Source organism: Puma concolor, chromosome C1, assembly GCF_028749965.1.
Source record: "Puma concolor isolate L17-30 chromosome C1, mPumCon1.1.hap2, whole genome shotgun sequence".
NCBI classification, from domain to species: Eukaryota; Metazoa; Chordata; class Mammalia; order Carnivora; family Felidae; genus Puma; species Puma concolor.
Genome location: NC_141674.1, coordinates 159,290,461 through 159,314,826, shown reverse-complemented (window position 1 = coordinate 159,314,826; position 24,366 = coordinate 159,290,461). Strand labels below are relative to the sequence as shown.

Genomic DNA, 24,366 nt, shown 5'->3' with positions numbered 1-24,366 from the left:
AGTCAGTATTTGGAAGTGGGAGTATTTGCACCATGGAAATTGGCAAACACTACGAGTCAGGGCCTTTTTGTTCCTGGAGAATTGGTTGTTAAACATTTACCAGCATGCTGCTGCATAATAAAAATCTCTTTTTAAACTTGAGACAGAATCTTCCTGTGAAATTAAATGGCTACAGTGGAATTGAACTTCTCTTTCTTCTTGCCCTCGTTAACTTTGTGTCACAGCTCAGGAATGTTCACAACACGAGTTCCAGTGTGACATTGGGGTGTGCATCCCTCGTATCTATGTCTGTGACCATTACCCTGATTGCGAAGACGGCGGTGATGAACGTTCTTGTGGTACGGTGATTTCCTTATGCTGGGTCAGGTTGCTAGGAGTGTTGCTGTAGTTATTTTCTGACGAATGTACCACTCTTTTCAAACAAAAGGGTCACTATGTCTGATGGCAGATGGAGCCAGAAGATCACTTAGGCCTCATGGCATGAGTTTCAGCAGTGTAGTTAGACCTGGACTCTTTTATCTTCTAAGGATCTGTGTAGAGTTGAAGGATTGCTGATGGACAGTGTGCATTTTTCCCCCTTAGGCTACAAGGGTACAGGGTGTATTGTATCACTAGGCTCTCAAATTACCCATACCTCAGTAATGGGTCTGATAACCTTGATAGCTGAACACTTTGAAGGGAGAGGAAGTTCCCTTATAGCAGTGGTCCTAGCTCTCCTCTTTACTTTGAAATTCTTACCACATTGATATTGGAGGGATAGGAAAGTTTCAGTATGGTGCAGGTGGCTTTTGTTGCCTCCACTTTTTAACTCTGTCCCTACTTTTTAATTTTCCTTTTAATTGCCTATGAGGCACATCACCTCTCATGGTTGCCTACTGTGGACTAATTTTTTTTATGTAATTTTTTTAACATTTATTTATTTTTGAGAGAGAGAGAGAGAGAGAGAGAATGTGAGCAGGGAAGGGGCAGAGAGAGAAGGAGACACAGAATCTGAAGCAGGCTCCAAGATTTGAGCTGTCAGCACAGAGCCTGATGCAGGACTCGAACTCATGGATTGTGAGATCATGACCTGAGCCGAAGTTGGACACTAACTGACTGAGCCACCCAGGCACTCTCACTCTGGACTCATTTTATTGGAATATGTAGTTTGAAGTCTCTGTGAGAGAGTTTTACTGATTTCACAAAATGAGGTGGCACCTTTTTGTGGTCATTTATGTACTAGAATGTTGTGATTTTTGTAACCACACTCATTTTGATTGATTGGCACCTATGCCTTGCTAAATTATTTTCAGTATCATCCTAACTTTTCTTTAAACATTTTTTTTGATGTTTATTCATTTTTGAGAGACAGAGAGCATGAGTGGAGGAGGGGCAGGGAGAGAAGGAGACACAGAATCCGAAGCAGGCTCTAGGCTCCGAGCTGTTCAGCACAGAGCCAGATGTGGGGCTCGAACCCACAAACTGTGAGATCATGACCTGAGCCGAAGTCGGACGGTTAACCAACTGAGCCACCAGGCGCCCCATCACCCTAACTTTTTATGAGCCATGCCTGACTTCCTTTCTGGCCCCTGGGCTTATTTCAGTGACTGTATTAAAGGGATTGTGACAACACAGAATGGGTGACTCAGAATCATTTGGTCTTAGATAGCAATTTCGGTGCTTGTGATAAAGTAAGGGCATGCTGGACGTTGACCTGTCTGTAGCACCTTTATCAATCTGCATTCTTTGTTCTGTGTCAACCTATAGCATACTGCCTTGTAATTTTGAGAGACAGACTGGCATCTGAGTTCACATCCTTGACCCAAAGATGCTGTTATGTTTTCTCCCCTTCTTTTTTCCACTCTTCCCCCTGTTCTTTCCTGGTTGTTTTTGTTTTGTTTTGTTTTGTTTTGAGATACTTTAGAGACTAAATTGACATAGTCAGTTTCGTTTCAGCTTAGGCAGTGAGTTGAACTTCTTGATTTTTCCCAAGTGATTTGTGTCTTTGGAGTGCAACTGCTGTTTTCTTCCAGCCTACGAGACCTGCAGAGGCAACCAGTTCACTTGCCCCAATGGCTACTGCATTAGTCAAAATATGGTTTGTGATGGAGAGGATGACTGCAGAGATAATGGAGATGAAAATGGATGTGGTAAGGAGAAGAGATTCTTATTGGAAAGCATTTTCTTAAAGTGTTTTCCAGAACTTGTATTCCTACTCTCCTTGTTAGAAATTATCTGTGATAAGCAAGTCTCAGGATTGCCTGCATTTTAAGTAACTTAGTGGGTGGGGAAGAAGGAGGTGACTCCCCTGGCTTTTCTTAAAAAGACCCTGGACCCAATTATAGAATAAATTATGATTTCTTCCCTGTCATCATTAAAGCAGAATAGGTGGGGCGGTCTGTCCCTCTTCTTTAATATATGCTGACTTTTTTCTGTTTTCAAATTTGGATTTTCAACCACATAAGTCACTGACATCCAGTGGTAGAAGATAGGCAATGTGTGAGAGAAAGAGTTAGGGATTGGTAGTTGCAGGAGACTCTGCTACCCAGGGAATTGTTTCAAGATTCTTTGAGAAGGAAATTGACAATGATATTCACCGCCTTCACCAGCAGTACCTCCAACAGTTCAGAAGTTACTAACGCCCACAGCATAAAGCAAGTCCTGTACTGTTCCAGCCCCTGATATAGTAAGAGTGATGCTTGGGGAAGATCCATTGGTTTCAATGTTCCAGGCAGCAGTCTTCCTGCAGTTTAGTTGTAGTTTTTCTTACATTGATGACATTTCACTAAAGAAAAAGAACAACCAAAAAAAGGACAGACAAAAACAAAACAAAAACTCAGGAAACTTGCTATTACCTTGATAACCCTAGTTCTATAATTCAGGATTTAAATTAACTGCATTTTCTTCTAGGGGTTATTAATCTAGTTTGTTTGATAATTCAGGTCCATGTGTCTTCTTACTCTTATAATCTGGCTGCCTACCTTAGAACAGAACTTGAATAATTCCATTTGCCACTTCTCATCTCAGTAAAAGCCCAGTAGTACAGTTAGAAATACTAGTTTACTAAGAATACTTGTGGACTTCTCTTGTCCACCTGGTCTATATTCTCTATATTGATTAAAAAGAGTTGGCTCCCTCTCCCATGTGGCCTGTGTCTCTTTTATTCCACCCCCTGCAGAAAGCAGTACTCATCATATTCGTGAATGTTACCCAGGCGAATGGGCTTGTCCAGAGTCTGGAAAATGCATCCCAGTTTTAAAGGTTTGTGATGGGACTTTAGATTGTCCAGGAGGAGAAGATGAAACCAATATTACCAAAGGACGATTTTGTGGTGAGTATGGAAATTTATCTGGGTAGTTTTCAGATAAAGACTGTTTTTGAGAGAGAGCACACGTGAGTCGGGGAGGGAGAGGATGACAGAGGATCCAAAGTAGGGTCTGTGCTAACAGCAGAGAGTCCGATGTGGGGCTTGAACTCACGAACCACGAGATCATGACCTGAGCCAAAGTAGGAAGCTTAACCCACTCAGCCACCCAGGCACCCCTCAGATAAAGAGGTTTCTGTTTTTCTATAATAGATTGCCAAATACAGAGAGTATTGGTGTTTGCATAACTATCCTAAAACTTACTGGATTAAACCAAGTAATATTTATTTCTCGTGGTCCTTTGGGTTGGCTAGGAAGTTTTGTGGCCTAGACCGGCTCATTGACACATCAAAGATGTTAAAATGAAAACCCAGTCTAGTCTTTTTCCACATGGTGATAGAAAAGGCAAACCCTAGCGAATGAGCTCTTTTAAACCTCTTCTTAGGTCATGTTTGCTAAATTTGTTATTGGCCAAAGCAGGTCATCTGGCCAAGCTTAGATTCAATGGATTGATGAAACAAACTCCATCTCTTAATGGGAGGAGCTTCAAAATATTTGTGGTGTTTTTTCTTTCACCCAAGCAGAATGGTTTTAATGGCAATTTTGATGATTCTAAAGGTGTTCTGGGGATATTATTCTCTGGCTTATACTTATGGAGAAGTCTTATCTGGCTATATTGGAAAAAAAAAAGAACCTTCTGGTTTCTGGGATATATACCTTACTTTAGTTTTTCTTTTTTCCTGTCTATCTATCTATCTATCTATCTATCTATCTATCTATCTATCTATTTACTGAGTGAGTGGAGGAGGGAGAGACAGAGAGAAAGAGAGAGAGGGAGAGAGATACACACAAAATTTGAAGCAGGCTGACAGCTCAGAGCCTGATGCGGGGCTCAAACCCATGAACCATGAGATCATGACCTTAGCCAAAATGCTTAACCTGAGTCAGACTCTTAACTGATTGAGCCACCCAGGCACCCCAGTTTTTCTTTTTTTTCTAAATGGTTGTAGAATATCCCCCCACCGTCAATCCATCAACTGTATGGACAATTGAGTGTCCTATATGGGAATACAATTTATGACCTGTAGTCTATAAATTATCTAGTAGTTGTTTAGAAGTAGCCATGGTTAACATGTTTCATGTTGCCAATCCAGTCACTTGGGAATTCTTGACTTTTTTCTACTATGTAAACAAAAAGATAGGCTTATGAGTTGATTTTTCCATAAACCGCCTTTAAGATGACTTGCATGTAGTTATAACTTCAAAAGGATTTATTTTTAGTGTACAAAAATCCTTTGTATACACTAATCTTAGCTCTTAAAAAAAATAAAAGGATTTATTTTTTTAAAAATAGGATTGAGCTTTCATTGCATAAAATTGCAGGAAGGCTCGAATGGTAATAATTTCTGTGTCTCTACTACATGCTTAATTAACTTTTAGGTTTGATAAAGGAAGCTTTTACTTTATAAGTAAATCAGTCTTGTCCAGAGTTCACTATTTATTTAACAAAGTGTTTTTCTCTGTTTAGATGTGAATTTGTGTGCTATATTGAGCTGTGAGTACCAATGCCACCCGTCACCAAATGGAGGGATATGTCATTGTCCCCTAGGTTTTATTGTTGACCAAAATAACACCCGCACCTGTGTTGGTAAGTGACAGGTGGGAGTGCCTTGTGTTTCATCACAAGTGCAACGCTGCGACACTGATGTGTTATGTGATCTCTGACATCAAGGTGTTTATGCTTGTGGATAGGAGTGACTATCTTTATAACAAAGACCAACACAGTCCCCATAGAAAACCTGGACAATAGGAAGTTTTAAGTCTGAGAAACTTGTGAAATGAACAAGGCAAAAGAGTGGTTCTTTTGAGTGGGTTGACTAGCTACATGGATACTTGTCCACAACATAATGAAGGAAGAAATCTTTTCGTGTTTTTTAGTATTTGGAAGCAGGGTTGGTGTGGCCACACTGGTTGTTTAATATGGTATTACATGCATGTGGATGTATTACCACATGGCTTCTTCTCACCCCTGGCCTCTTCTCCAGGATGCTCATACCTCTTCAGGACCCAGCAACTAAAGAGTGGTCACGTAACACAGATCATCAGCTCTCTGCTCCACTGGCCACGGTGGCCAGTCAGTACCCATGCCATGCTTGTTGTTAATCCTATTGATTTCACCTGTGTTTGAAGATTCTTGAAACTTGGTTCAAGAGTAGACACTGTCATTTTGCTTCATTTGGCTGGCATTGAAGTAGATGCTGGTGCACCAGATACTTCTCACATCTCTCTTATCTGAATTGTAACAGTGATTTTTCCCACTAGGAAATTTTTGAGTGTGATGTGAGCCAGCTTTGCATCCTTCTGAGATTAGGATGGGGTCTGATGATAGGAAAATTACTATGGCCAAGTAACATCAATTTAGTTTTTGTAGGATTTAAACAGTGATTTTTAATGCTCTGATTTCTTTCCTTCTTTCTGATTTTTGATACACAAACAACAAACGTATTAGCAGAAAGTGTCCATAGGGGTTTTTATTTATTTATTTTTAATGTTTATTGTTTATTTTTGAGAGAGCGAGAGACAGGTGCAAGCAGGGGAGGGACAGGGAGAGAGGGAGACGCAGAATCTGAAGCAGGCTCCAGGCTCTGAGCTTTTAGTACAGAGCTCGATGTGGGGCTTGACCCCATGAACAGTGAGATCATGACCTGAGCCAAAGTCAGATGCTTAACTGACTGAACCACCCAGACGCCCCCAGGTTTTTTTTTTTTTAACTTTGTTTTTACTGTTGTTGGCAAAAGGGCATCTGAAAGGTAACTGTAATGATTCATTAAAATTAAGTTTGGTAGTCATCTATGGATCTCCAAAAGATAGATAATTCAGATTTTTCCTAGGATATTTGTGTTCTTTTGATATTCCTTCCAAATAAGGGGTTCTTCAGGGTTTTCTGAATAAAAACAGACATGGCATATGTAAGACATACTTTTACAAAAGTGCTTCTCCTGAAATTTGGGTAAAAGTAATGAAGTTATTCAGTCTTTAGTCTCAGCTCATGGCTTCCAATTTGGTTATACTATATCAAATATGGTTGATCTTAATAACTGTTCACAGCCAGAAAAAAATTTAATGCCACAAATTAACTCTGGTTTACAAATTTAACTTGAAACTTTTGAGAAAGTCTATTCCTCAGTGTTATTGAGAACCATAATGGGACTCACTTATGTGTCATATGCCAAAGAAAAATAAGATTTTTATATCCGCTAAGCAATCCAATTAAGGTGGTCCTTGTGGTGTTCAAAGGAGGCAATTTTAGGTTTCTAATGTTGGGACCATGCCCCAAAGTTTGCCCATGATCTGATTGTTCCCCTGAAGTAACAGTATAGTTACTTGTTGAATATAAGACATGTCACAAGACAAGACATGCATATAAGATAAGACGTGCTTTACACAAATCACTTCAAGAGATTCTGAAGACTCAGAGACAACTCAAAATTATTTAAGGAAGCCCTTAAATTTCTAATCATTTGAAAATATTCTATTAAAAAAGATGATGATCTGCAACGGGCATTAAATGAAATCAGGACACTTTTTGTGTTTTATTATTACAATCATCATCATCACCACCACCATCATCAGATTGGGGATGCAGTCAAGTAATTAAAAAATACCGGTCACTTGAGTGTTCTCAACTGTTAGGTGGTTTTCTGAGCCCCTGCCTGTGCTGCCTGGCTTCATTGTGAAGGCAGCGTCCCCTTTTCCTCAGAGTGCTGTTTATCTGTGGGTGCGAGGCTGCTCCTTTTGTCTTTGACAAATGTCAGGGTCTACCCCCCCTACCCCCCGCCCCACCCCGCCACTTATTGCCACCCACCTGCCAATTCGATTTCTAGTCTTTTTAGTTCTCTAGGCATTTCTCCTTTCTCTTAGTAGAAAAGGAATTCCAATAGAAATACCAGAAGCCACATTCTCAGTATTCCATCAGCTTCTCTCTTTTTTCTTCTCTCACTCCCCGAAGAGGGGACTGAGACGGCTGCTGAGCTGCGTTGCATTTGGAACTTGATAGGCCGTGAAGTCTATTCAGTAAAAGTGATTGCTCTTTCAGAATCCTTGGCTTAGTTTTGTGATGCCCTACAACCTGTTCTTAGACATTGTTTTTTTGCATCCTAGAGTCTAGATAGCACATTTTCCAACACTTTTCCCCCCAGTATCTAAGTCTATGATGAGCTTTGGGTTCTATTTTCAAGTGTCTAGGGCTACTTGTCAGAGGTCTGGGCCACTTTGTTTTGAAGTCTGAAATAAATGAAAACTGTCATAATGAGTTTTTAAAAATACATTTAACCTATTAGTGAATGTAATACAGAAAATGCCAATGTTCTGCTGTGGCATAAGATAATTTCAGGGTTTCTAAAACTCACCCAGTTCCTAGCACACTGGAAGTCATTGATCTAATACTACGGCACTAGTTTCAACTTACATGATGAACATCTTTTTTTTAATCCCTGCAGTGTGTTCCTGGGACTTTAGTACAGATGACTTCATTTGGAGATAAACTCAAAAGTCTGCAGTTGGGGGCCTTTGTGATTGTTAGGTCCCGTGCCACCTGTAGAGACCTTTTCTGTGATCTCTGTTTTTCAAAGATGTGTTCTTTGAAGCTGGGTTAACATTTATTTCACAGACTGTGTTTTGCTCTCTTTGTAAAGAGAACACATTAGTTTTGATATGTGACATTACGAAACCAGTTACACTTGTTTCAGCAGGGCTTTTAGGAAAATTCTTTTGGTTTGCTCTTTCAAGCATTTCAACTCAATAAACACTCTCTGTATGACTGTGACCCTGCATGGCTGGCTCATTACAGAGGCTTCAGGTGTTGGAAACCTATGCAACATCTATCATCTTAGACATGGCTCCCCAGTGAATGCCTCAGTGGTAATCAAGAATAAAATTGAATAATCCTGACAAGTAATCTTGTGGACTTCTACCATTCATCTGCCCCTGGTAGTCTTGACCTGGCTGTGGAGCCTCCGAGGCGTGCTGAAGCAGTTTACCAGGGTTATTGTTTCTGATTGACAGGACATGCTGTTTGTTGACGGAATGACATCATGGTACGGAGTTAGGGCAGGGAGGTCATTCAGCATGGTGGGATTTCAGACAACCTGACGGATCAGAGGGTGTCCAAGGGGGTCTAAGCTAAAAAGGGGTTTTTGAATTATTTTCAAAGCAGTATCTGTTGGTATGAGGTGACAAAGAATAAAAAGGAAAGAAAAATAGGTAAAGGTAATGGCGTGGGAGGTGGCATTATAAAGCAGTGTGTTAGGGTTTTAGACAGTTTGCACTACTTTTCTATTCTCATGAAAAGCCTCAAGTCTACTTTAATTTTTCTTATTTTCACTTTGGCTGATGACGTGTAGTAATTATCCTTCATTTTTCTCCATAATGTAGACTGTAATCTTATTCATTCATTAAAAGTGACAGTGATTTTATACACTCATTCAACCTTTAAAGTACTTGTAGCCCAGGTGATAGGAAGGGCATTTGCACCCGAGAATTCTTAGTTATGACTTCTTCACCTTTGGTTTTCTTCTGTTTGACATCAGAACTCCTGTTCCCGGGGTGACTGCAGGCATTTAAGACATATTCTCATCGGTCTTGCATTCAAAATGAGGTCATGACATTCTGGGAATTTGAGGGCGAATATCCTGTACTTTCATTTCTACTGAGGTGAAGCCTCAGGTGGTGCTTTCTCAGGGCTGAGGTGAGGGCACACAAGAGATAAGTCATGAAAGGCCTTTTATTTATACACACATGCCTTTTACCTTGTCATGTCCAAATTGGATTAATGTTTTCCTTTGGTTAGTCACAGTCCTTGGAAAGGGCCATGTAGGCCCATGTTGTTGTAGTTGATCTTGAGGGAAAACTGGAAACTTCAGCTTGATCCCAGCGCTTTCTTGAGCTTTGTAGTTGGGGAGTTGTGAGATAGAGGGCCACACAGCAAGTATAGTAGAACCTAATTCACAACTGTGACATTTGTTGCAAATGTAATCGGGTCCTAGAAATGTGGAGAATTCTAGACCCTAGGGTACAATGCTTTCAGAAATTATAATTTACTGATAACCTGTTGGTATAGGATGTGATGGTCTTTCTCCCAGGTGAAGAGAGCAGGGTGAAGGAGACTGAAGAGTGGATGTGAACTTGGAGGGTCAAATGAAATATTTGGCAACAATCTACTAAGGATAGGCTACAATTTCTGTAGCCCTTAAGCTGTACAATCTTTGAGAAAGACTCGTTATATTTTATGTTGTTCCATCTGCTTCTCCCCCCCCCCCCCCATACTGTATTGTTTATATGTCAGTTTTAGAAAGTAGAACTAGGACAATGGTGACAGTAAACCCTACTCAGTCATGTAATGGACTTCCAATGAACACTTATTAAATGAATGAGTGAATAAGAAGTTAATGAATAAGTAGAAGAGAAGATATTTTAAAAATGTCTTAAAAATGATTTAAATTTAATTTTTGTTATAATTTTTTTTCCAACGTTTTTTTTTTTTTTTTTTTTTTTTAATTTATTTTTGGGACAGAGAGAGACAGAGCATGAACGGGGGAGGGGCAGAGAGAGAGGGAGACACAGAATCGGAAACAGGCTGCAGGCTCTGAGCCATCAGCCCAGAGCCTGACGCGGGGCTCGAACTCACGGACCGCGAGATCGTGACCTGGTTGAAGTTGGACGCTTAACCGACTGCGCCACCCAGGCGCCCTGTTACAATTTTTGATGTCAGAGGAAAGGCAGCTGGGCAAATGAATCTTTCCAAATACTTTATTGCAGTTACAGTTTTGTAACTTCTTGATGGGATAGATATAGGGCAGGTCTTACTTTATTCTGATGTAGTACTGTCCAATAGAACTTTCTGCAATGGTGGAAATGTGCTATATCTACACTTTCACATAAGGTAACCCTTGATCATATGTAGCTGTTGATCACTTGAAATGTGGCAAGTAAGACTAAGAAAATAATTATTAATTTTATTTCATTTTATTATTTTATTTTAAAATGTTTATTCATTTTGAGAGAGAAAGAGAGAGAGCAGAGAGGGAGGGGCAGAGAGAGAATCCCAAGCAGGCTCTGTGCTGGCAAGGTGCAAGCCATGAGATCATGACCTGAGCCGAAATCAAAAGTCACATGCTTAACCAGTTGAGCCATCCAGGCGCCCCAATTTTCATTTTAATTAATCGAAATATAAACTTAGGAAGCCACGGTGGGCTAGTGGCTGCTATATGGGAAAACACAGTTTTGAAGGGAATAAATTCAGATATTTTGTAAATCAACATTAAAAAATGAAATGCAATACCACAAGGCTATGCATCTAAGCAGTGCTGTGCATCCTCTGTAAAATTATCCTTTGTGCAGATTAAAAAAAAACTGTTTAAATCATCTTAGATTTTCCATAATATGAAGATGCCTGTTCTGAATTCCTATTTTTTATTGTATGCCTAGAATCTGGGCTACCTCCAGAGGGGACTTATTTAGATATGGGCATCACCACATTCCTATATGGCCCGTCCAAGACTTTTGTCAGAGTGTGCTCAAAAAATGCTGGTAAACATGGTTATAAATACTTATTTCCCATGTGGCAGATTTTGATGATTGCCAGATATGGGGAATTTGTGACCAGATGTGTGAAGACCGAACTGGCCATCACCAGTGCCACTGCGCAGAAGGGTATGTCTTGGAGCATCAGCAACATTGCAAAGCTAATACTTCCTGTGAGTAAATTAAGTACGCTTGCCATATCTTGGAACCGGAAACAGGAAATATCCTCCTTTCATAGCAGATGACAAAAGAAATATCAGCATTTATGTGGATAGCAGGGTTTTTTCATCACAAATTAGGAGTGGGCGCTGCTGCCAGAAGAACGGGTCCACGTAAATTTTATACTTTGTTTCTTAGGGACCAATTTGTGGATTAATTATGACCATTATTCATATAGTTTTTTAATTGGTTGCTTGTCCACTTTGAGTCTGAGCTTTTGTGTCATCCACAACATTTAATTGTGGTATGTTACTTGTACATTTAAATTTTAATTTACCTACCGCAAATGTGGGTGACTAGTATCTATAGAAATAATTTTGGTATTGTTTATGAAACATTTAGGGGTGGTTCCAAATGGACCTATGAAACTTGGGTTGGAATTTTGGGGAATGCCCTCATTCTGGATGTTTGGTTGGAATCAATCTAAGAGTACTGTAGTATAGAAAATTTATGGGGAAAATCTGTTAAAAAAAAAAGAAAAGGTATTCCCCCTCCTCCATTTATCATGACATTTTGTCATTGAATCATGCATTTCTGGGATAGAAGATCTTGACTTTGTTTCTTTTCGCCAATGTTTTTTTTCACATATTATTTTGAAGTTCCTTTGGCCTGACATTTATCTGCTCACATAATTGATCAATTGCCCATTTCAAGTTATTTTCCTGTACAAAATCTGACTTGCTGTGTAATAGCTTTTTGGTACAGCTGATTTTTTAACAATTAAATGTAGTTATTTTTAAACAGATAATAAATTCATATGTTCAAAAACTCTAATCTATAAAAATGTCTTTCTCCATCTCTGTTTCTCTCTGCCCAGTTTCCACTTCCCTTATCCCATGGATATCATTGTTTATTTTAATTCTAGTGATTGTTAAATACATAAATAAGAATGTACAAGTATAAGTATTTAATTCTATTTTTCTATACACACGGTTGTACATTGATATGTATCAACACAGAGAACTTTTCTTCACTTTTTTTATGTTAGCATAATAGTCCATTTTTTTGATGTATATTATTTATTTAGCTATTTCCCTACTAATGGACTTTTATATCATTTTTTATCCTTTGCATTTTTGATCCTTTAGCCATTGCAGACAAGACTGTGAGGAAAATCTTGATACTCATATGTCATTTTGCAAGCCTGTGAGTTTGTAGGTAAAGCAGATTTGGATCATCATTGCCATATTTTTAACAGTGATTTCCCAGTAATCCTTAAAATATGTTCTGTGCTTTACATAATCTGAAGTTGCACATGGGGTAAGGTGCCCATATCACAGAGGATTCTTGAAAATACCTGATGTATTCCCCTCAGTGTCCTTGAAAGCACATTGGACTAGCAGTCAGGATACTTGAATTCTTGGTGGACTCTGTTCCTAACTTACTTTGATTTTGAACACTTCATCAAACATCTTTTGCTTCCATTTGCTTATCTGTAAACTGGGTAGAATGACACCCATATGCCTGCCTCAGAAGTGTATTTTAAAATCAAATAAGATAACATAGAAGAAGTATTTGAAAAGGCAGGAAGCCTATCAGTTGTAAGTTCTTCTGAGAGAGTGATATGCATATGTTTGTTCACTTAAAGGTGTGATAATACCTTCCTTCTTCACATTTAGCTGAGCAGCCCTCCGTTATTTTCTCCAATGGTCGGGATTTGCTAATTGGTGATATTCATGGAAGGACCTTTTCCATGCTGGTAGAGTCTCAAAATCATGGAGTGGCTGTGGGTGTGGATTTTCACTATCACCTACACAGAGTCTTTTGGACTGACACTGTGCAAGATAAGGTAAATAGAAATTTCAGGAGTGTAGCTTGGGAGTTGATAGAACCCCAAGCACAAAGTGTTGATAGCTTTCATTTTTGGGGGAGTGAAGGGGAAAGTTCTTTTGTTTTCTAACAAAAAAGGCCCTTGAGATATTTTATGTTAATCAGCACCTTTTCCATGCTATACTATTACATGTGACCTATTAAACAAAGCAGTCTATTATATGGATTAGCCTTGAGCAACTTTTAATTTTATTCGAAATGGAGTCCAAAAGCCTAATTAAAAGAAATAGTAGACATTCTTTCAAAACTGGACAGATATTTGGTAGTAATTTTTGAAACTTGATCATTTAAAATGTAAAAACTACTCTGCTGCTTTGGATGATAAAAATCAGATTTTACCTGCATCTTCTAAATGGAACTGTAATGGAAGATTCGGTAACAAATAGTGACAACATTTTTTTTAACAGCCAAAATTTCATTATGCTGTCTTATTTGGAAAGTGTGACAGATTTAATTTCAACATTGAGTGATGCAATAGAGATTTTTAAAACAAACTTGAGAGGCTTCTAAAGAGTTATGGAATTTTATTTCTTCCTGTCACATTTTCTGTACTATTAGTAAAATTTTAATTCAATTATGTGATGACTTTTGCATAAAAATTCTAAAAAATGAGAATTTGGATTATTAACAATACTGATTTGCTTACAGCTAAAAATCAAAACAAACCATCACCACCTCCTCCACAAAAAAAGCCACATTCCTTAATGAAACTTTTGATAGTTACCAAGAATTAGAAATGGAGGATTTAAAAAAATCCAACTTTTTATATTTGCCTTACATATACTTTGAAATAATATTTTTCTCCCTAGGAACCCATTATATAAAATATTTTAGCAAGTCTCAGTGAATTTTTTTTTAAGTCCAGCTGACTGATTGGTACAGCATAGATGATAAATATACTGAATGAATATAGGAAAACAGTGCCCACAGCTTAAGACATGTAATTTTGTTTTTTCTTTCTTTTAGGTTTTTTCAGTTGACATTAATGGCTTAAATATCCAAGAAGTTGTTTCTCTTGATGATCCAGAGAATCTGGCCGTAGACTGGATTAATAATAAACTTTATTTAGTAGAGACCAAGGTCAACCGCATAGATATGGTAAATATAGACGGAAGCCACCGGATCACCCTCATAACTGAAAACTTGGGGCATCCTAGAGGAATTGCTGTGGACCCAACTGTTGGGTAAGAGATGTGGAAACATACTGATTTTAGTATTTTTGGAGCTTTATCTCTCCTCTTATACATAAAACATCCATTGGATTAATTAAAGGTTAATTCTGATTTCTTGTAGGCTCCAAAACCCATGCTTATTTTATGTCTCCACTCATAGAAGCTTTAAAGGAGTACCTCTACTGGTGTACTAAGAATATATGATTTTTTAGGGTTATGAATTTTATTTTTAGTGTTCGCCACATTTGCCTGCTGAGAGAATAGACTCTGTTCTGACTCAATCTAATAATGTTGTTACAACTAGATGTTGCTTTTGATTCACCATGATCAAGATGATCATTGTAACATGAATTAGCTGTAGTTTTTTAAAGAGGGGCAAGAAGATCGGAGCTATTCTTTTGGCAATTGTTACAAACTGGGATTGAGATGACAATGGTAATACCTAATTACAAGTTGTTTGATGTGCGACATGCCATCAAGATTGGTAATGCTTACTTGTCTGCAGGTGTAAATTCAAATTTTCCTTGTGTCCACATTTGAAAACAGTTATAGGAGACTTAGCTTTCTCCCAAATTCTCAAAGTTGGATCTTAGCACACTTGGGGGTGCCTGGGTGGCTCAGTCGGTTAAGCGTGTGATTTCGGCTCAGGTCATGATCTTGAAGTTCGTGAGTTCGAGCCCTGCGTCGGGCTCTGTGCTGACAGCTTGGAGTTTGGAGCCTGGAGCCTGCTCACACTCTGTCTCTCCCTTTTTCTCAAAAATAAACATTAAAAAAAAAAAATTAGAAGGCTTGTCTGAACTTTGGGCTACTGAAAGGTTGCTGAATGATGATTATTCATTTGTACTTCATGACATGAATTTTTAGGCTGCCGTATTAGTGCATTTTAATAGTTGCTATTTGGAGTTGTTGACTCTCCTGATTGTCCCTCGTAGTCTCTGATTTTTTTCTTTTGTTGTTTTATACTCCCATGATTCTCTAATCAGCTGGAGAAAATTTCCATTGATCCAAACAACCTAAAAACATATTTTCCAGAGAAACTTGTAAAATAACTGTCATCTTTTGTTTTTCTTTTGTAGTTATTTATTTTTCTCAGATTGGGAGAGCCTTTCTGGGGAACCTAAGGTGGAAAGGGCTTTCATGGATGGCACCAACCGGAAAGACCTGGTAAAAACAAAACTGGGATGGCCTGCTGGGATAACCCTGGATATAGTATCAAAGCGTGTTTACTGGGTGGACTGCCGGTTTGATTACATTGAGACTGTAACTTATGATGGAATTCAAAGGTAAGAAGTATTTTTTATAGCTTCATAAGTTTGGGAAAAAAGCATATACATATAAATATAAATATTTATAAATAGTATATATATAAATTATGGAGAGGGGTACAGCAGGACCAGGATTAAAATACTTTAATTAAAATTAAATTACTGGGTGGCTCAGTTGGTGAAGCATCTGACTTTGGCTTAGGTCATGATCTCATGGTTGGTGAGTTCAAGTCCCCCGTGGGGTGAGCTTGAGCTCTGCTTTGGGTGAGCCCCGCTTCTCTCCCTCCCTCTCTCTCTCTGCCCCTTGCTCACTTGTGCTCCCCCCTCTCAAAAAAATACGGACTTTGTGGGTTCAATATCTTGAATAACATTTGTGTTGACATTTGCATGAAGCGACAGGTTTTGTTTTTGGATTGTTGTTAACTTTTCTTGTGTTCCATGTTAATACTCATTATTGCATAGAGCATTTGTTCTTTGATTTCTCCTCTCCAACCTTTCCCCCACTCTCAGATGGAACACATTATTTTCATTAACTCCTGAGTCCATTTATTTCTCTGGGTCCCTTATGGTTTGTTTCCAAAGAACACTTTATCGTTTAGCTTTCTAACTTTCCCCCAGTGAATAAGTGCGTTTTATTATTTATTTAGCATAATCTGGTGGGAATTAATTGGATTTTACTCTGCCCTTATGTATTTCAAATTTCAAAGAGAAATTCTGACTTGCTTTTCACCTGATGTACTTCAAAGATACTTAAGAATATTTGAGCATAAACTATAGCATACTTTTTTTGCATTTTTAAATGTTATTTTATTATTTTTTAGATTTTATTTTTTTTTTAATTTACATCCAAATTAGTTAGCATATAGTGGAACAATTATTTCAGGAATAGATTCCTTAATGCCCCTTACACAACCTCTCCAGTAGTAACCCTCTGTTCTCCAAAATATGACAAACTTTTTATTTCATCTTTTTAGTCTGATTACAGTTAACTGTATTAGTTAAATTGTTAACTGTTTTAGTTTCTCTCTTTTTCATATTTTCAAAAATTGGTTAAACCAGTCTTTAAATTTGACTAGCAAAAACTACTCTGTGGATTCAGCAAATAAACTGCCCAATTTAATTTTCCAAATGACTTGATTTTATTTTTTTCTTAATGGAAGGAATATTATATTTTTTCTTCTTTATATTTCAAGGGTGGTATCACAGTTTACCACTAGATTTCAGATTCTTAAAACAATCTCTACTTGATGAAATGAAGTGATTGGATATTAAGACTGTGACTTCTTATCACTGAAACTGGTTCCCATAATGAGAATATGAATCACTTTAACGTAAAATATCAATCAACCCAATAAGTCACACAAAAACAATTGAGAAATTGCCTAAATTTTTTTTCTCTTTCACAGGTGTTTTGACATTATATTGGATAGCCTAACTATTTTTATGCTAAGGTTCAAGTAAAACATAAAACCTAAAAAAACCAATGTAGTTTCAGAAATATTTGAGTGCTTTGCTGGCTGTGAAGCAACATCAAAGAGCTATATTAAAACTCATGAGTACAGCTGAAATCATAAAGTCACTGCCTATTGCTGTGCCAGCAGGTGGCATTCAGGGTTCTGGAATTTGCTAAATGAAAAAGAAAAACCATTCTCTAATCTTAATGTGCCATGTCATTATTGAGTGTTTTAAAGTGTGTGCTTACTTGCCCCCTTAGGTTTCTTTGTTTTTGTTTTTTGCTTTTTGCTTTTTTTTTTTTTTACATTTTGGTGTGAAACCTTAGCATCTTCAGTTCTTAGAGTTCTATAGTGCATTTTTGCTTTCAGGGCTCTTAAGATTTTTCTTGAAGGTCTTTCTATTTTGCCACGAGGCAAAAAATAAGTTTTTTTTTTCTCAGAACCATCTTCTACTTCACTTTCTTTATGTGGCCTAAGTGAATTATCACTGATGTAGAAGAACTTATGGCAGACATTATCCTTGCTTGGCACCTTTTACTTGTATTTTCTTCTACGTAAAGCAGCTCTGGCCACTATGTGCCTCCACTACAAGTGTGGTGAGCAAACAGGTTTATCCTGAGGCATGACAGTAGTCGTGCTATTTTTTGGTTTTCCAGAATGACATCAGGAATAGGTCTGTATGGTTGTTCTGGAATTGTTCTACTTACTATCCAGCTCCCTAATTGCTAAGAAATGGTTAATGCTGCAGCGTGAAGTAAGTTGAAGGTATCTGCTATTACATTTCCATTCCCTTGTTATACTCTTTCACCTATGGATTTCAAAATGGTATCTCACATCTTAACCCTCTTCCCCTTTTATGTGTGATAACCTTAAAGAAGCATGTGAGAAAACAGTAATTTTTCAAAAAGTCTAGAATAAACTAGGACTGGTGCTAGAATTTTATTTTCAAGGGTCTTTCCCAAGAGACACATGAAAATCTTTTTATCAAATGTAGGTGGAGATATACCTACAACTTAAAAATATTTTTCTATATATTCTACATTTGGATCAAGAGATTACTTAGCTTTTTAAGCATTTACTTGAACTAATTCCACCTTTAATCAAAATGAAGGTATGGGGCACCTGGGTGGCTCAGTCGGTTAAACGTCCGACTTTGGCTCAGGTCATGATCTCACGGTTTGTGAGTTTGAGCCCCAAGTCGGGCTCTGTGCTGACGGCTCAGAGCCTGGAGCCTGCTTCGGATTCTGTGTCTCCCTTTCTCTCTGCCCCTCCCTGCTCATACTCTGTCTCTGCCTGTCTCAAAAATAAATAAAACTTAAAACAAAATTAAAAAAAAAAATGAAGGTAAAAAAAAAATTGTGTGATGTACATCTTTTGCAACAGGAAGACGGTCGTCCACGGAGGCTCACTCATTCCTCATCCCTTTGGAATAAGCTTGTTTGAAAATTATGTATACTTTACTGATTGGACAAAGATGGCTGTAATGAAGGCAAACAAGTTCACGGAGACCAGTCCACAAGTGTACCTCCAGACCTCCCTGAGGCCCTTTGGAGTGACTGTTTATCATTCCCTCAGGCAGCCTTATGGTATGTTTGCCCCAGAACAATGGAAATCCTGCTCAGTACTAGCCTTGGTAGAAAGATTTTTTTTCACAGCCATGGAAGTTAGTGATGAGCGATATCATGAGATTTAGGTGGCATTTTCAAATATATGGAGGGTTATCTAGAGAGTTAAACTCTCTGAAATTGGCTCTGTAGATCCTGGGGCCTGCTGGAGAAATTGACGTATTTCAGAGTTAAAATTCCAAATCTACAGGGAACTTAGAGATGTCTTTTACAGATATTATTTGGCACCAGCAATGTGCCAAGTCCTGTCTAAATGGTGGGGACAGACAGCAAACAAAGCAAACCAAAATATGTATTCTTATTCTACTAGGAGAAATCTTGTATTCAATCCTTTAATATTAAATTTGAGGAAATCGAGGCCCAGAAGAAGAAAATAACATGCCCAAGTTGAGGTGACATCAGAACCAATTTCTCTTCTTCTCTGTTGTATATGTATGACACTTGTTCTTTGGTTTGCATTGGGTCTGTCATAGGCTGACTGTGTTTGGTGTCATAGGCTGGTCACATCAAAAAAAAATTATTTTGATCGAGACATTGTATAGACATCTGTTATTTTATAGTAAGTCTTGTTTTAAATTGGCATGACTATGACTGTATATGGCTCTTTTCTGTGTTGATAGAAAGTTTACAATCAATGAACATTAATTCAGGGAAAGGCAGATTTTACTTTAAAACTCCCTTGTTAAGTGGCGGGTTTGATTTTACAGTGGAGAAGGACTATAATTAGGTTTATTTATTTTCTTTAAACAAAAAACCAGCCACTAGAACTGATACATTCAGGTGAATATCCTTCAGTGTATTCATCCTGGGAAAACATACGTTAGCTGAAGATGCATGCTGCCCCTGAAAACATTTTTGAAATATTTATTTGCAATAATCAGTTTATCAGCTACTAAATTCCTATTTGTCCTTGACCAAAAATATTACCCAATTTTATCATCCAAATTATTTTTCTTTGTAGTTTCCCTAAATCAATCCACCTGAGAAGGTAAAGAGATAATTTTAAAGAGTAAGTCAAAGGTTAAGAAGGTAATTTTCAAAGCAGACGTGACATTTTTGGCCATGACAAAAGCTTTGTGTACAGTGAGCATTTTCAGTCATTCCTTTGAGAATGGGTTTTGGAAGTATAAACTGGTTTGTATTGCAGGCATGTAAGGTTTTGGAATCAGATCTGGTTTTGACTTCCAGTTTAGTTGCTGAATAATCTTGGGCAGTAATAAAACTGAGATAATAATATTTAGCTCTTAGAGTCATTGATTGTAAATTGGCTTATTTACAAAGCGAGCATCCAGTGAATAATAGTTACTTATTATATCTTATGAATGGTAAAAATAACCCTAAAGTTTTTTGGGGGGAGGCAGTTACTTTCTAACCACTGAGGCTGGCAGACAGGGTCTGACATAATTGTCTTGGGGAGAAGAATTCCCAAAGTTATCTAGCTGTGGGAACCCTGTGTGTTGCCGTTTGAGAGTAGGTGGGAGAGTCAGAGCAGGTAAATGTGGATGTACACAGCAACAACCAGCGGTGGTGTTTCTGAGTTTCAAACCCATTATTCTGTTTCACCTACAGGGCTCAAAGTGGTTTCACATGTCTTTGGCAATCATACATTTCTAACTGAGATTTAACCCTGTATATTTTTTCCTCTAGTTAACAACCCATGTGGAGATAACAATGGGGGCTGTGAACAGGTCTGTGTCCTCAGCCATAGAACAGATAATGATGGTTTGGGTTACCGCTGCAGGTGCACCTTTGGTTTCAGCCTGGATGTGGATAACCGCCACTGTGTTGGTAAGAAATCACTTTTGGGCTCTCTTTTTGGCAGGCAGCAGAAGGGTATATGCTGCTTTTGGACAGGACTGGACCAGCTGTCATACTTAATGGTGAATAAGCCTTTGGTGGCTGACAGAGCATCTTCCTCAGTAGGCACTACTCCCTTCATACACAAAGCTGTCCCATGGGTCTTTCCTTTAATTGCACATTGAGGGTTTCCTTGGACTTCCTTTCCCCTTTGTCTCCTTCCTGAAATCTTTTTCTCCTTTTAAAACTATTCTCTCTCTCTCTCTCTTTTTTTTTTTTTTAAATTTTTTTTTTTTTCAACGTTTATTTATTTTTGGGACAGAGAGAGACAGAGCATGAACGGGGGAGGGTCAGAGAGAGAGGGAGACACAGAATCAGAAACAGGCTCCAGGCTCTGAGCCATCAGCCCAGAGCCCGATGCGGGGCTCGAACTCACAGACCGCGTTTCTCTCTCTTTTTTTAATGTTTATTTATTTTGAGAGAGAGAGAGACAGACAGACAGAGTGTGAGCAGGGGAGGGGCAGAGAGAGAGAGGGAGACACAGAATCTGAAACAGGCTCCAGGCTCTGAGCTCTCAGCATAGAGACCGATGTGGGGCTCGAACTCACGGATCGTGAGATCATGACCTGAGCCAGAATCAGACGCTCAACCAACTGAGCCACCCAGGTGCCCCTAAACTATTCTCTTAAAATTCCATACAATTTAATTTTGAGTTCTTTTCTCTATTGCGTATACTTTTTCCACTTTAGCTGGTAGCCTTAACTTTATTGGGAATAAAGCCTTGCCTTTATTGTTGCATTCCACAGCAAACTAAGTGCTGGGGCAGCTCATTTACTCATCTAGTTTTTCATTTTTCAGTTCAGATTTTATTTGTATCTGCCTCTATGCTGTGGGATGCAATTCAGTTCTTTTCTTCTTTTTCTTTCTTCTTTTTTTTTTTTTTTACATTTTTTTTACATTTATTTTTGAGAGAGAGAGAGATAGAGAGAGAGACAGAGCAGAAGTGGGGGAGGGGCAGCAAGTGGGAGGGAGACACAGAATCCAAAGCAGGCTCTGAGCTGTCAGCACAGAGCCTGAAGCAGGGCTTGAACCCACAAACTGTGAGATCATGACCTGAGCCGAAGTCGGATGCTTAACCGACTGAGCCACCCAGGCGCCCCTTTTTCTTCTTTTGTTGCCTACACATCTTCTCATGATTAGGCTCTTGCCTCAGCTTCAGCTGATGAAATGCACACTCTTACAACTTTTGTTTCTCTTGTCTTCACCTTGAAAACTCTCCTTTTTAATGCCTTGACAAATTCTTGCTCCCCAGATGGTGCTGCTTTGGGCTTGGAATGTAAATTCTCTAATTCTACCAGGGACAAATTTGTTAACTTTAAAAAAAAAAATGTTTATTATTTTAAGAGGGGGGAGAGAGGGAGCCAAAGCAGGCTCCAGGCTCTGAGATGTCAGTACAGAGCCCAATGTGGGGCTTGAACTCACAGACTGCGAGATCACAACCTGAGCCAAAGTTGGCTGCTTAACCAACTGAATCACCCAGGCACCCCAAATTTGTTGACTTTGTAGGTAATCCCAGACTCAGATAAAAATCACCCTCATTTAAAAAGCCATGTATTTCTGACTATTACATTGACACTACATTGTGTAATAATTTTGCACTTAAACTCCTGCAATTTTAATTTTTTGGGTATACCTCTTGGGTATACCTCTTTTTGATTTCCTGACATACTATTACTGTCTCCTTCTTTGATTTTAAAATCACTCCTTTTCCCCTATTTCCTCTATTTTTCCTCTCCCCTCCCATCTTTTCCTTCTTTGTTTATTTCTAAATAACTTACCTGGTTACTGTTAATTCTTCCTTCACTGGTCTTAATACCTTAAAAACTGCAGTAGGATTCTTGGTATAGATGTCTATTCAAAAGTTAATCCAAAGCAAGGATTTTGATGGAATTACTATGCAGGTCAGTTAATACTGCCTTAGAAATTCAGCCTATGGACCATGTTTTATATAAATCTTAAGGATAAATTTCTCGAGAAGAAGAAAGATTGTAATAGTTATATTGCCGTCATAGCTGCTTATCTTTTTTTCCTCTCTTCCCATTGTTTCCAACTATGTTTTCCACAGATTTATTTTTTATGTTTATTTCAAAATACATTTCTGAATTATAAAATGTGCATTGTGGATGTATAAGTAATTTCTCTGGAATTCAAGAACCAGCCTGTGGCTCATGGCGATGTGTTCTTCTTCCTACAGTTGTTAAGCAGTTCCTGATCTTTTCATCTGAGGTGGCTGTTCGTGGCATCCCGTTCAACCTGTCTACCCAAGAAGATGTCATAGTTCCAGTGACAGGAAATCCTTCTTTCTTTGTTGGGGTTGATTTTGATGCCCAAGAGAACACTATCTTTTTTTCAGATACATCAAAAGACATGATTTTTAAACAAAATATCAATGGCACAGGTGAGAATACATTAAAATTTTTTTGCATGCTTTGTCTATTTTTTAATAATAACAATAATAATAATAATAATAATTTTCTAACTAGAACTTACTTGGCTTGCTAAATATTTTTAAATAAGGAAAGAGAGCCATTACTTTTTTGTGACTTAAGTTAAAACAAAAACTTTTTCTTAAGGGTATATTTTTAATGATGAGAAATGTTAATATAAAAGAAGCTGACATTCCATAAAAGGAGAGTCAGTAATGGGTTAATTGATTAGAAGCTATTCCTCATATTCAAGCAGCCAGAGGATCTCTCTGGGAAGGATGCTGGGCTTGAAATAATAGTAAAAAAAAAAAAAAACAACCCCCAAAAACAAAAACATGAATTAATATGTGAGTGTCGATTTACTATAAATTTTCAATTGATTTGGGTTCTGTTAATATCTTCATAATCATCACAGAGAGACACATTATAATCAGGCACACTTTACTGTTGTGTACTTTATTGGATGATGACATCATCTTATATTTGGATTTTATAACCCACTGGAGAATTCTATCAAATACCACAACCAGATAAGGATACCATAAGAAAAGAAAACTGTAGGCCATAACTTCTGGTAAATATTGATGCAAGGCTTCTCAACAAAATAAACAATATTGCAGACAGAATTCAGGAACGCATTAAAAGGGTTATATATTATGACCAAGTGGGATGCAAGGATGATTCAATATATGCAAATCAATAAATGTAATACACTACATCAATAAAATGAAAGATAAAATCACACAATCATCTCAATAGATGCAGAAAAAGCATTTGACAAAAGAAAACATACTTTAATGATAAAAACTCTTAACAGAGTGGGTATAGAAGTAACGTATCTCACTATAATAAAGGCCATGTACAACAAACACTCAGCTAACATTATACTGAATGGAGAGAAATTGAAGGCATTCCCCCTAAGATTAAGAACAAGGCAAGGATGCCCTCTGTTACCACTCCTATTCAATATAGTGCTGGAAGTCCCCGCTAGAGCTATTAGGTAAGACAAAGAAGTAAAAGCTATCCAAATTAGAAAGAAAGAAGCAAAAAGGCAGTTATTTGCTGCTGACCCTATATATACAAAAAATCCCAAAGAATCAGTCAAAAACTGTTGCAATTTAATTAATAATTTCAATAAAATGGCAGAGCAGAAAATCAACATACATAAATCAGTTGCTTTCCTTTACACTAATGATGAAGCATCCAAAAAAGACGTAAAAACAAAACATTCCATGCACAATAGCATCAAAAACAATAGAATACTTAGGAATCAATGTAACCAATGAAGTAGAAGATCTGTAAAATGAAAACTACAAAACTTAGATGAAAGACATTGAAGAAGACACATACAAATGGAAAAACATCCCAAGTTCATGGACTGGAAGAATTGATATTATTAAAATGGTCATAATACCCAAAGTCATCTACAGATTCAGTGCAATCCTTATCAAATGACCAAAAGCATTCCTCATAGAAATAGAAGAAACAATCCTAAAATTTGTAGGGAACCACAAAAGACCCTGAATAACCAAACCAATCCTGAGGACACAGAACAAGCCTGGAGGTATCACACTTCCAGATTTCAAACTGTACT

At 37.9% G+C, this 24,366-nt stretch overlaps 1 protein-coding gene across 2 annotated transcripts in view; it reads left to right on the top strand.

The window, feature by feature from the left end:
- LRP2 (LDL receptor related protein 2) overlaps positions 1–24,366 on the top strand; it is a 198,578-nt gene that overhangs the window by 60,991 nt on the left and 113,221 nt on the right. For both annotated transcript variants that reach the window (XM_086718833.1, XM_086718832.1), the window contains exons 6-16: positions 225–338; positions 2,013–2,129; positions 3,158–3,310; positions 4,872–4,991; positions 10,969–11,097; positions 12,763–12,932; positions 13,940–14,157; positions 15,222–15,428; positions 18,248–18,450; positions 20,137–20,277; positions 22,541–22,744. In XM_086718833.1, the coding sequence (XP_086574959.1) occupies positions 225–338; positions 2,013–2,129; positions 3,158–3,310; positions 4,872–4,991; positions 10,969–11,097; positions 12,763–12,932; positions 13,940–14,157; positions 15,222–15,428; positions 18,248–18,450; positions 20,137–20,277; positions 22,541–22,744 (1,776 nt within the window). The remainder of the gene's footprint in view (positions 1–224; positions 339–2,012; positions 2,130–3,157; positions 3,311–4,871; positions 4,992–10,968; positions 11,098–12,762; positions 12,933–13,939; positions 14,158–15,221; positions 15,429–18,247; positions 18,451–20,136; positions 20,278–22,540; positions 22,745–24,366) is intronic.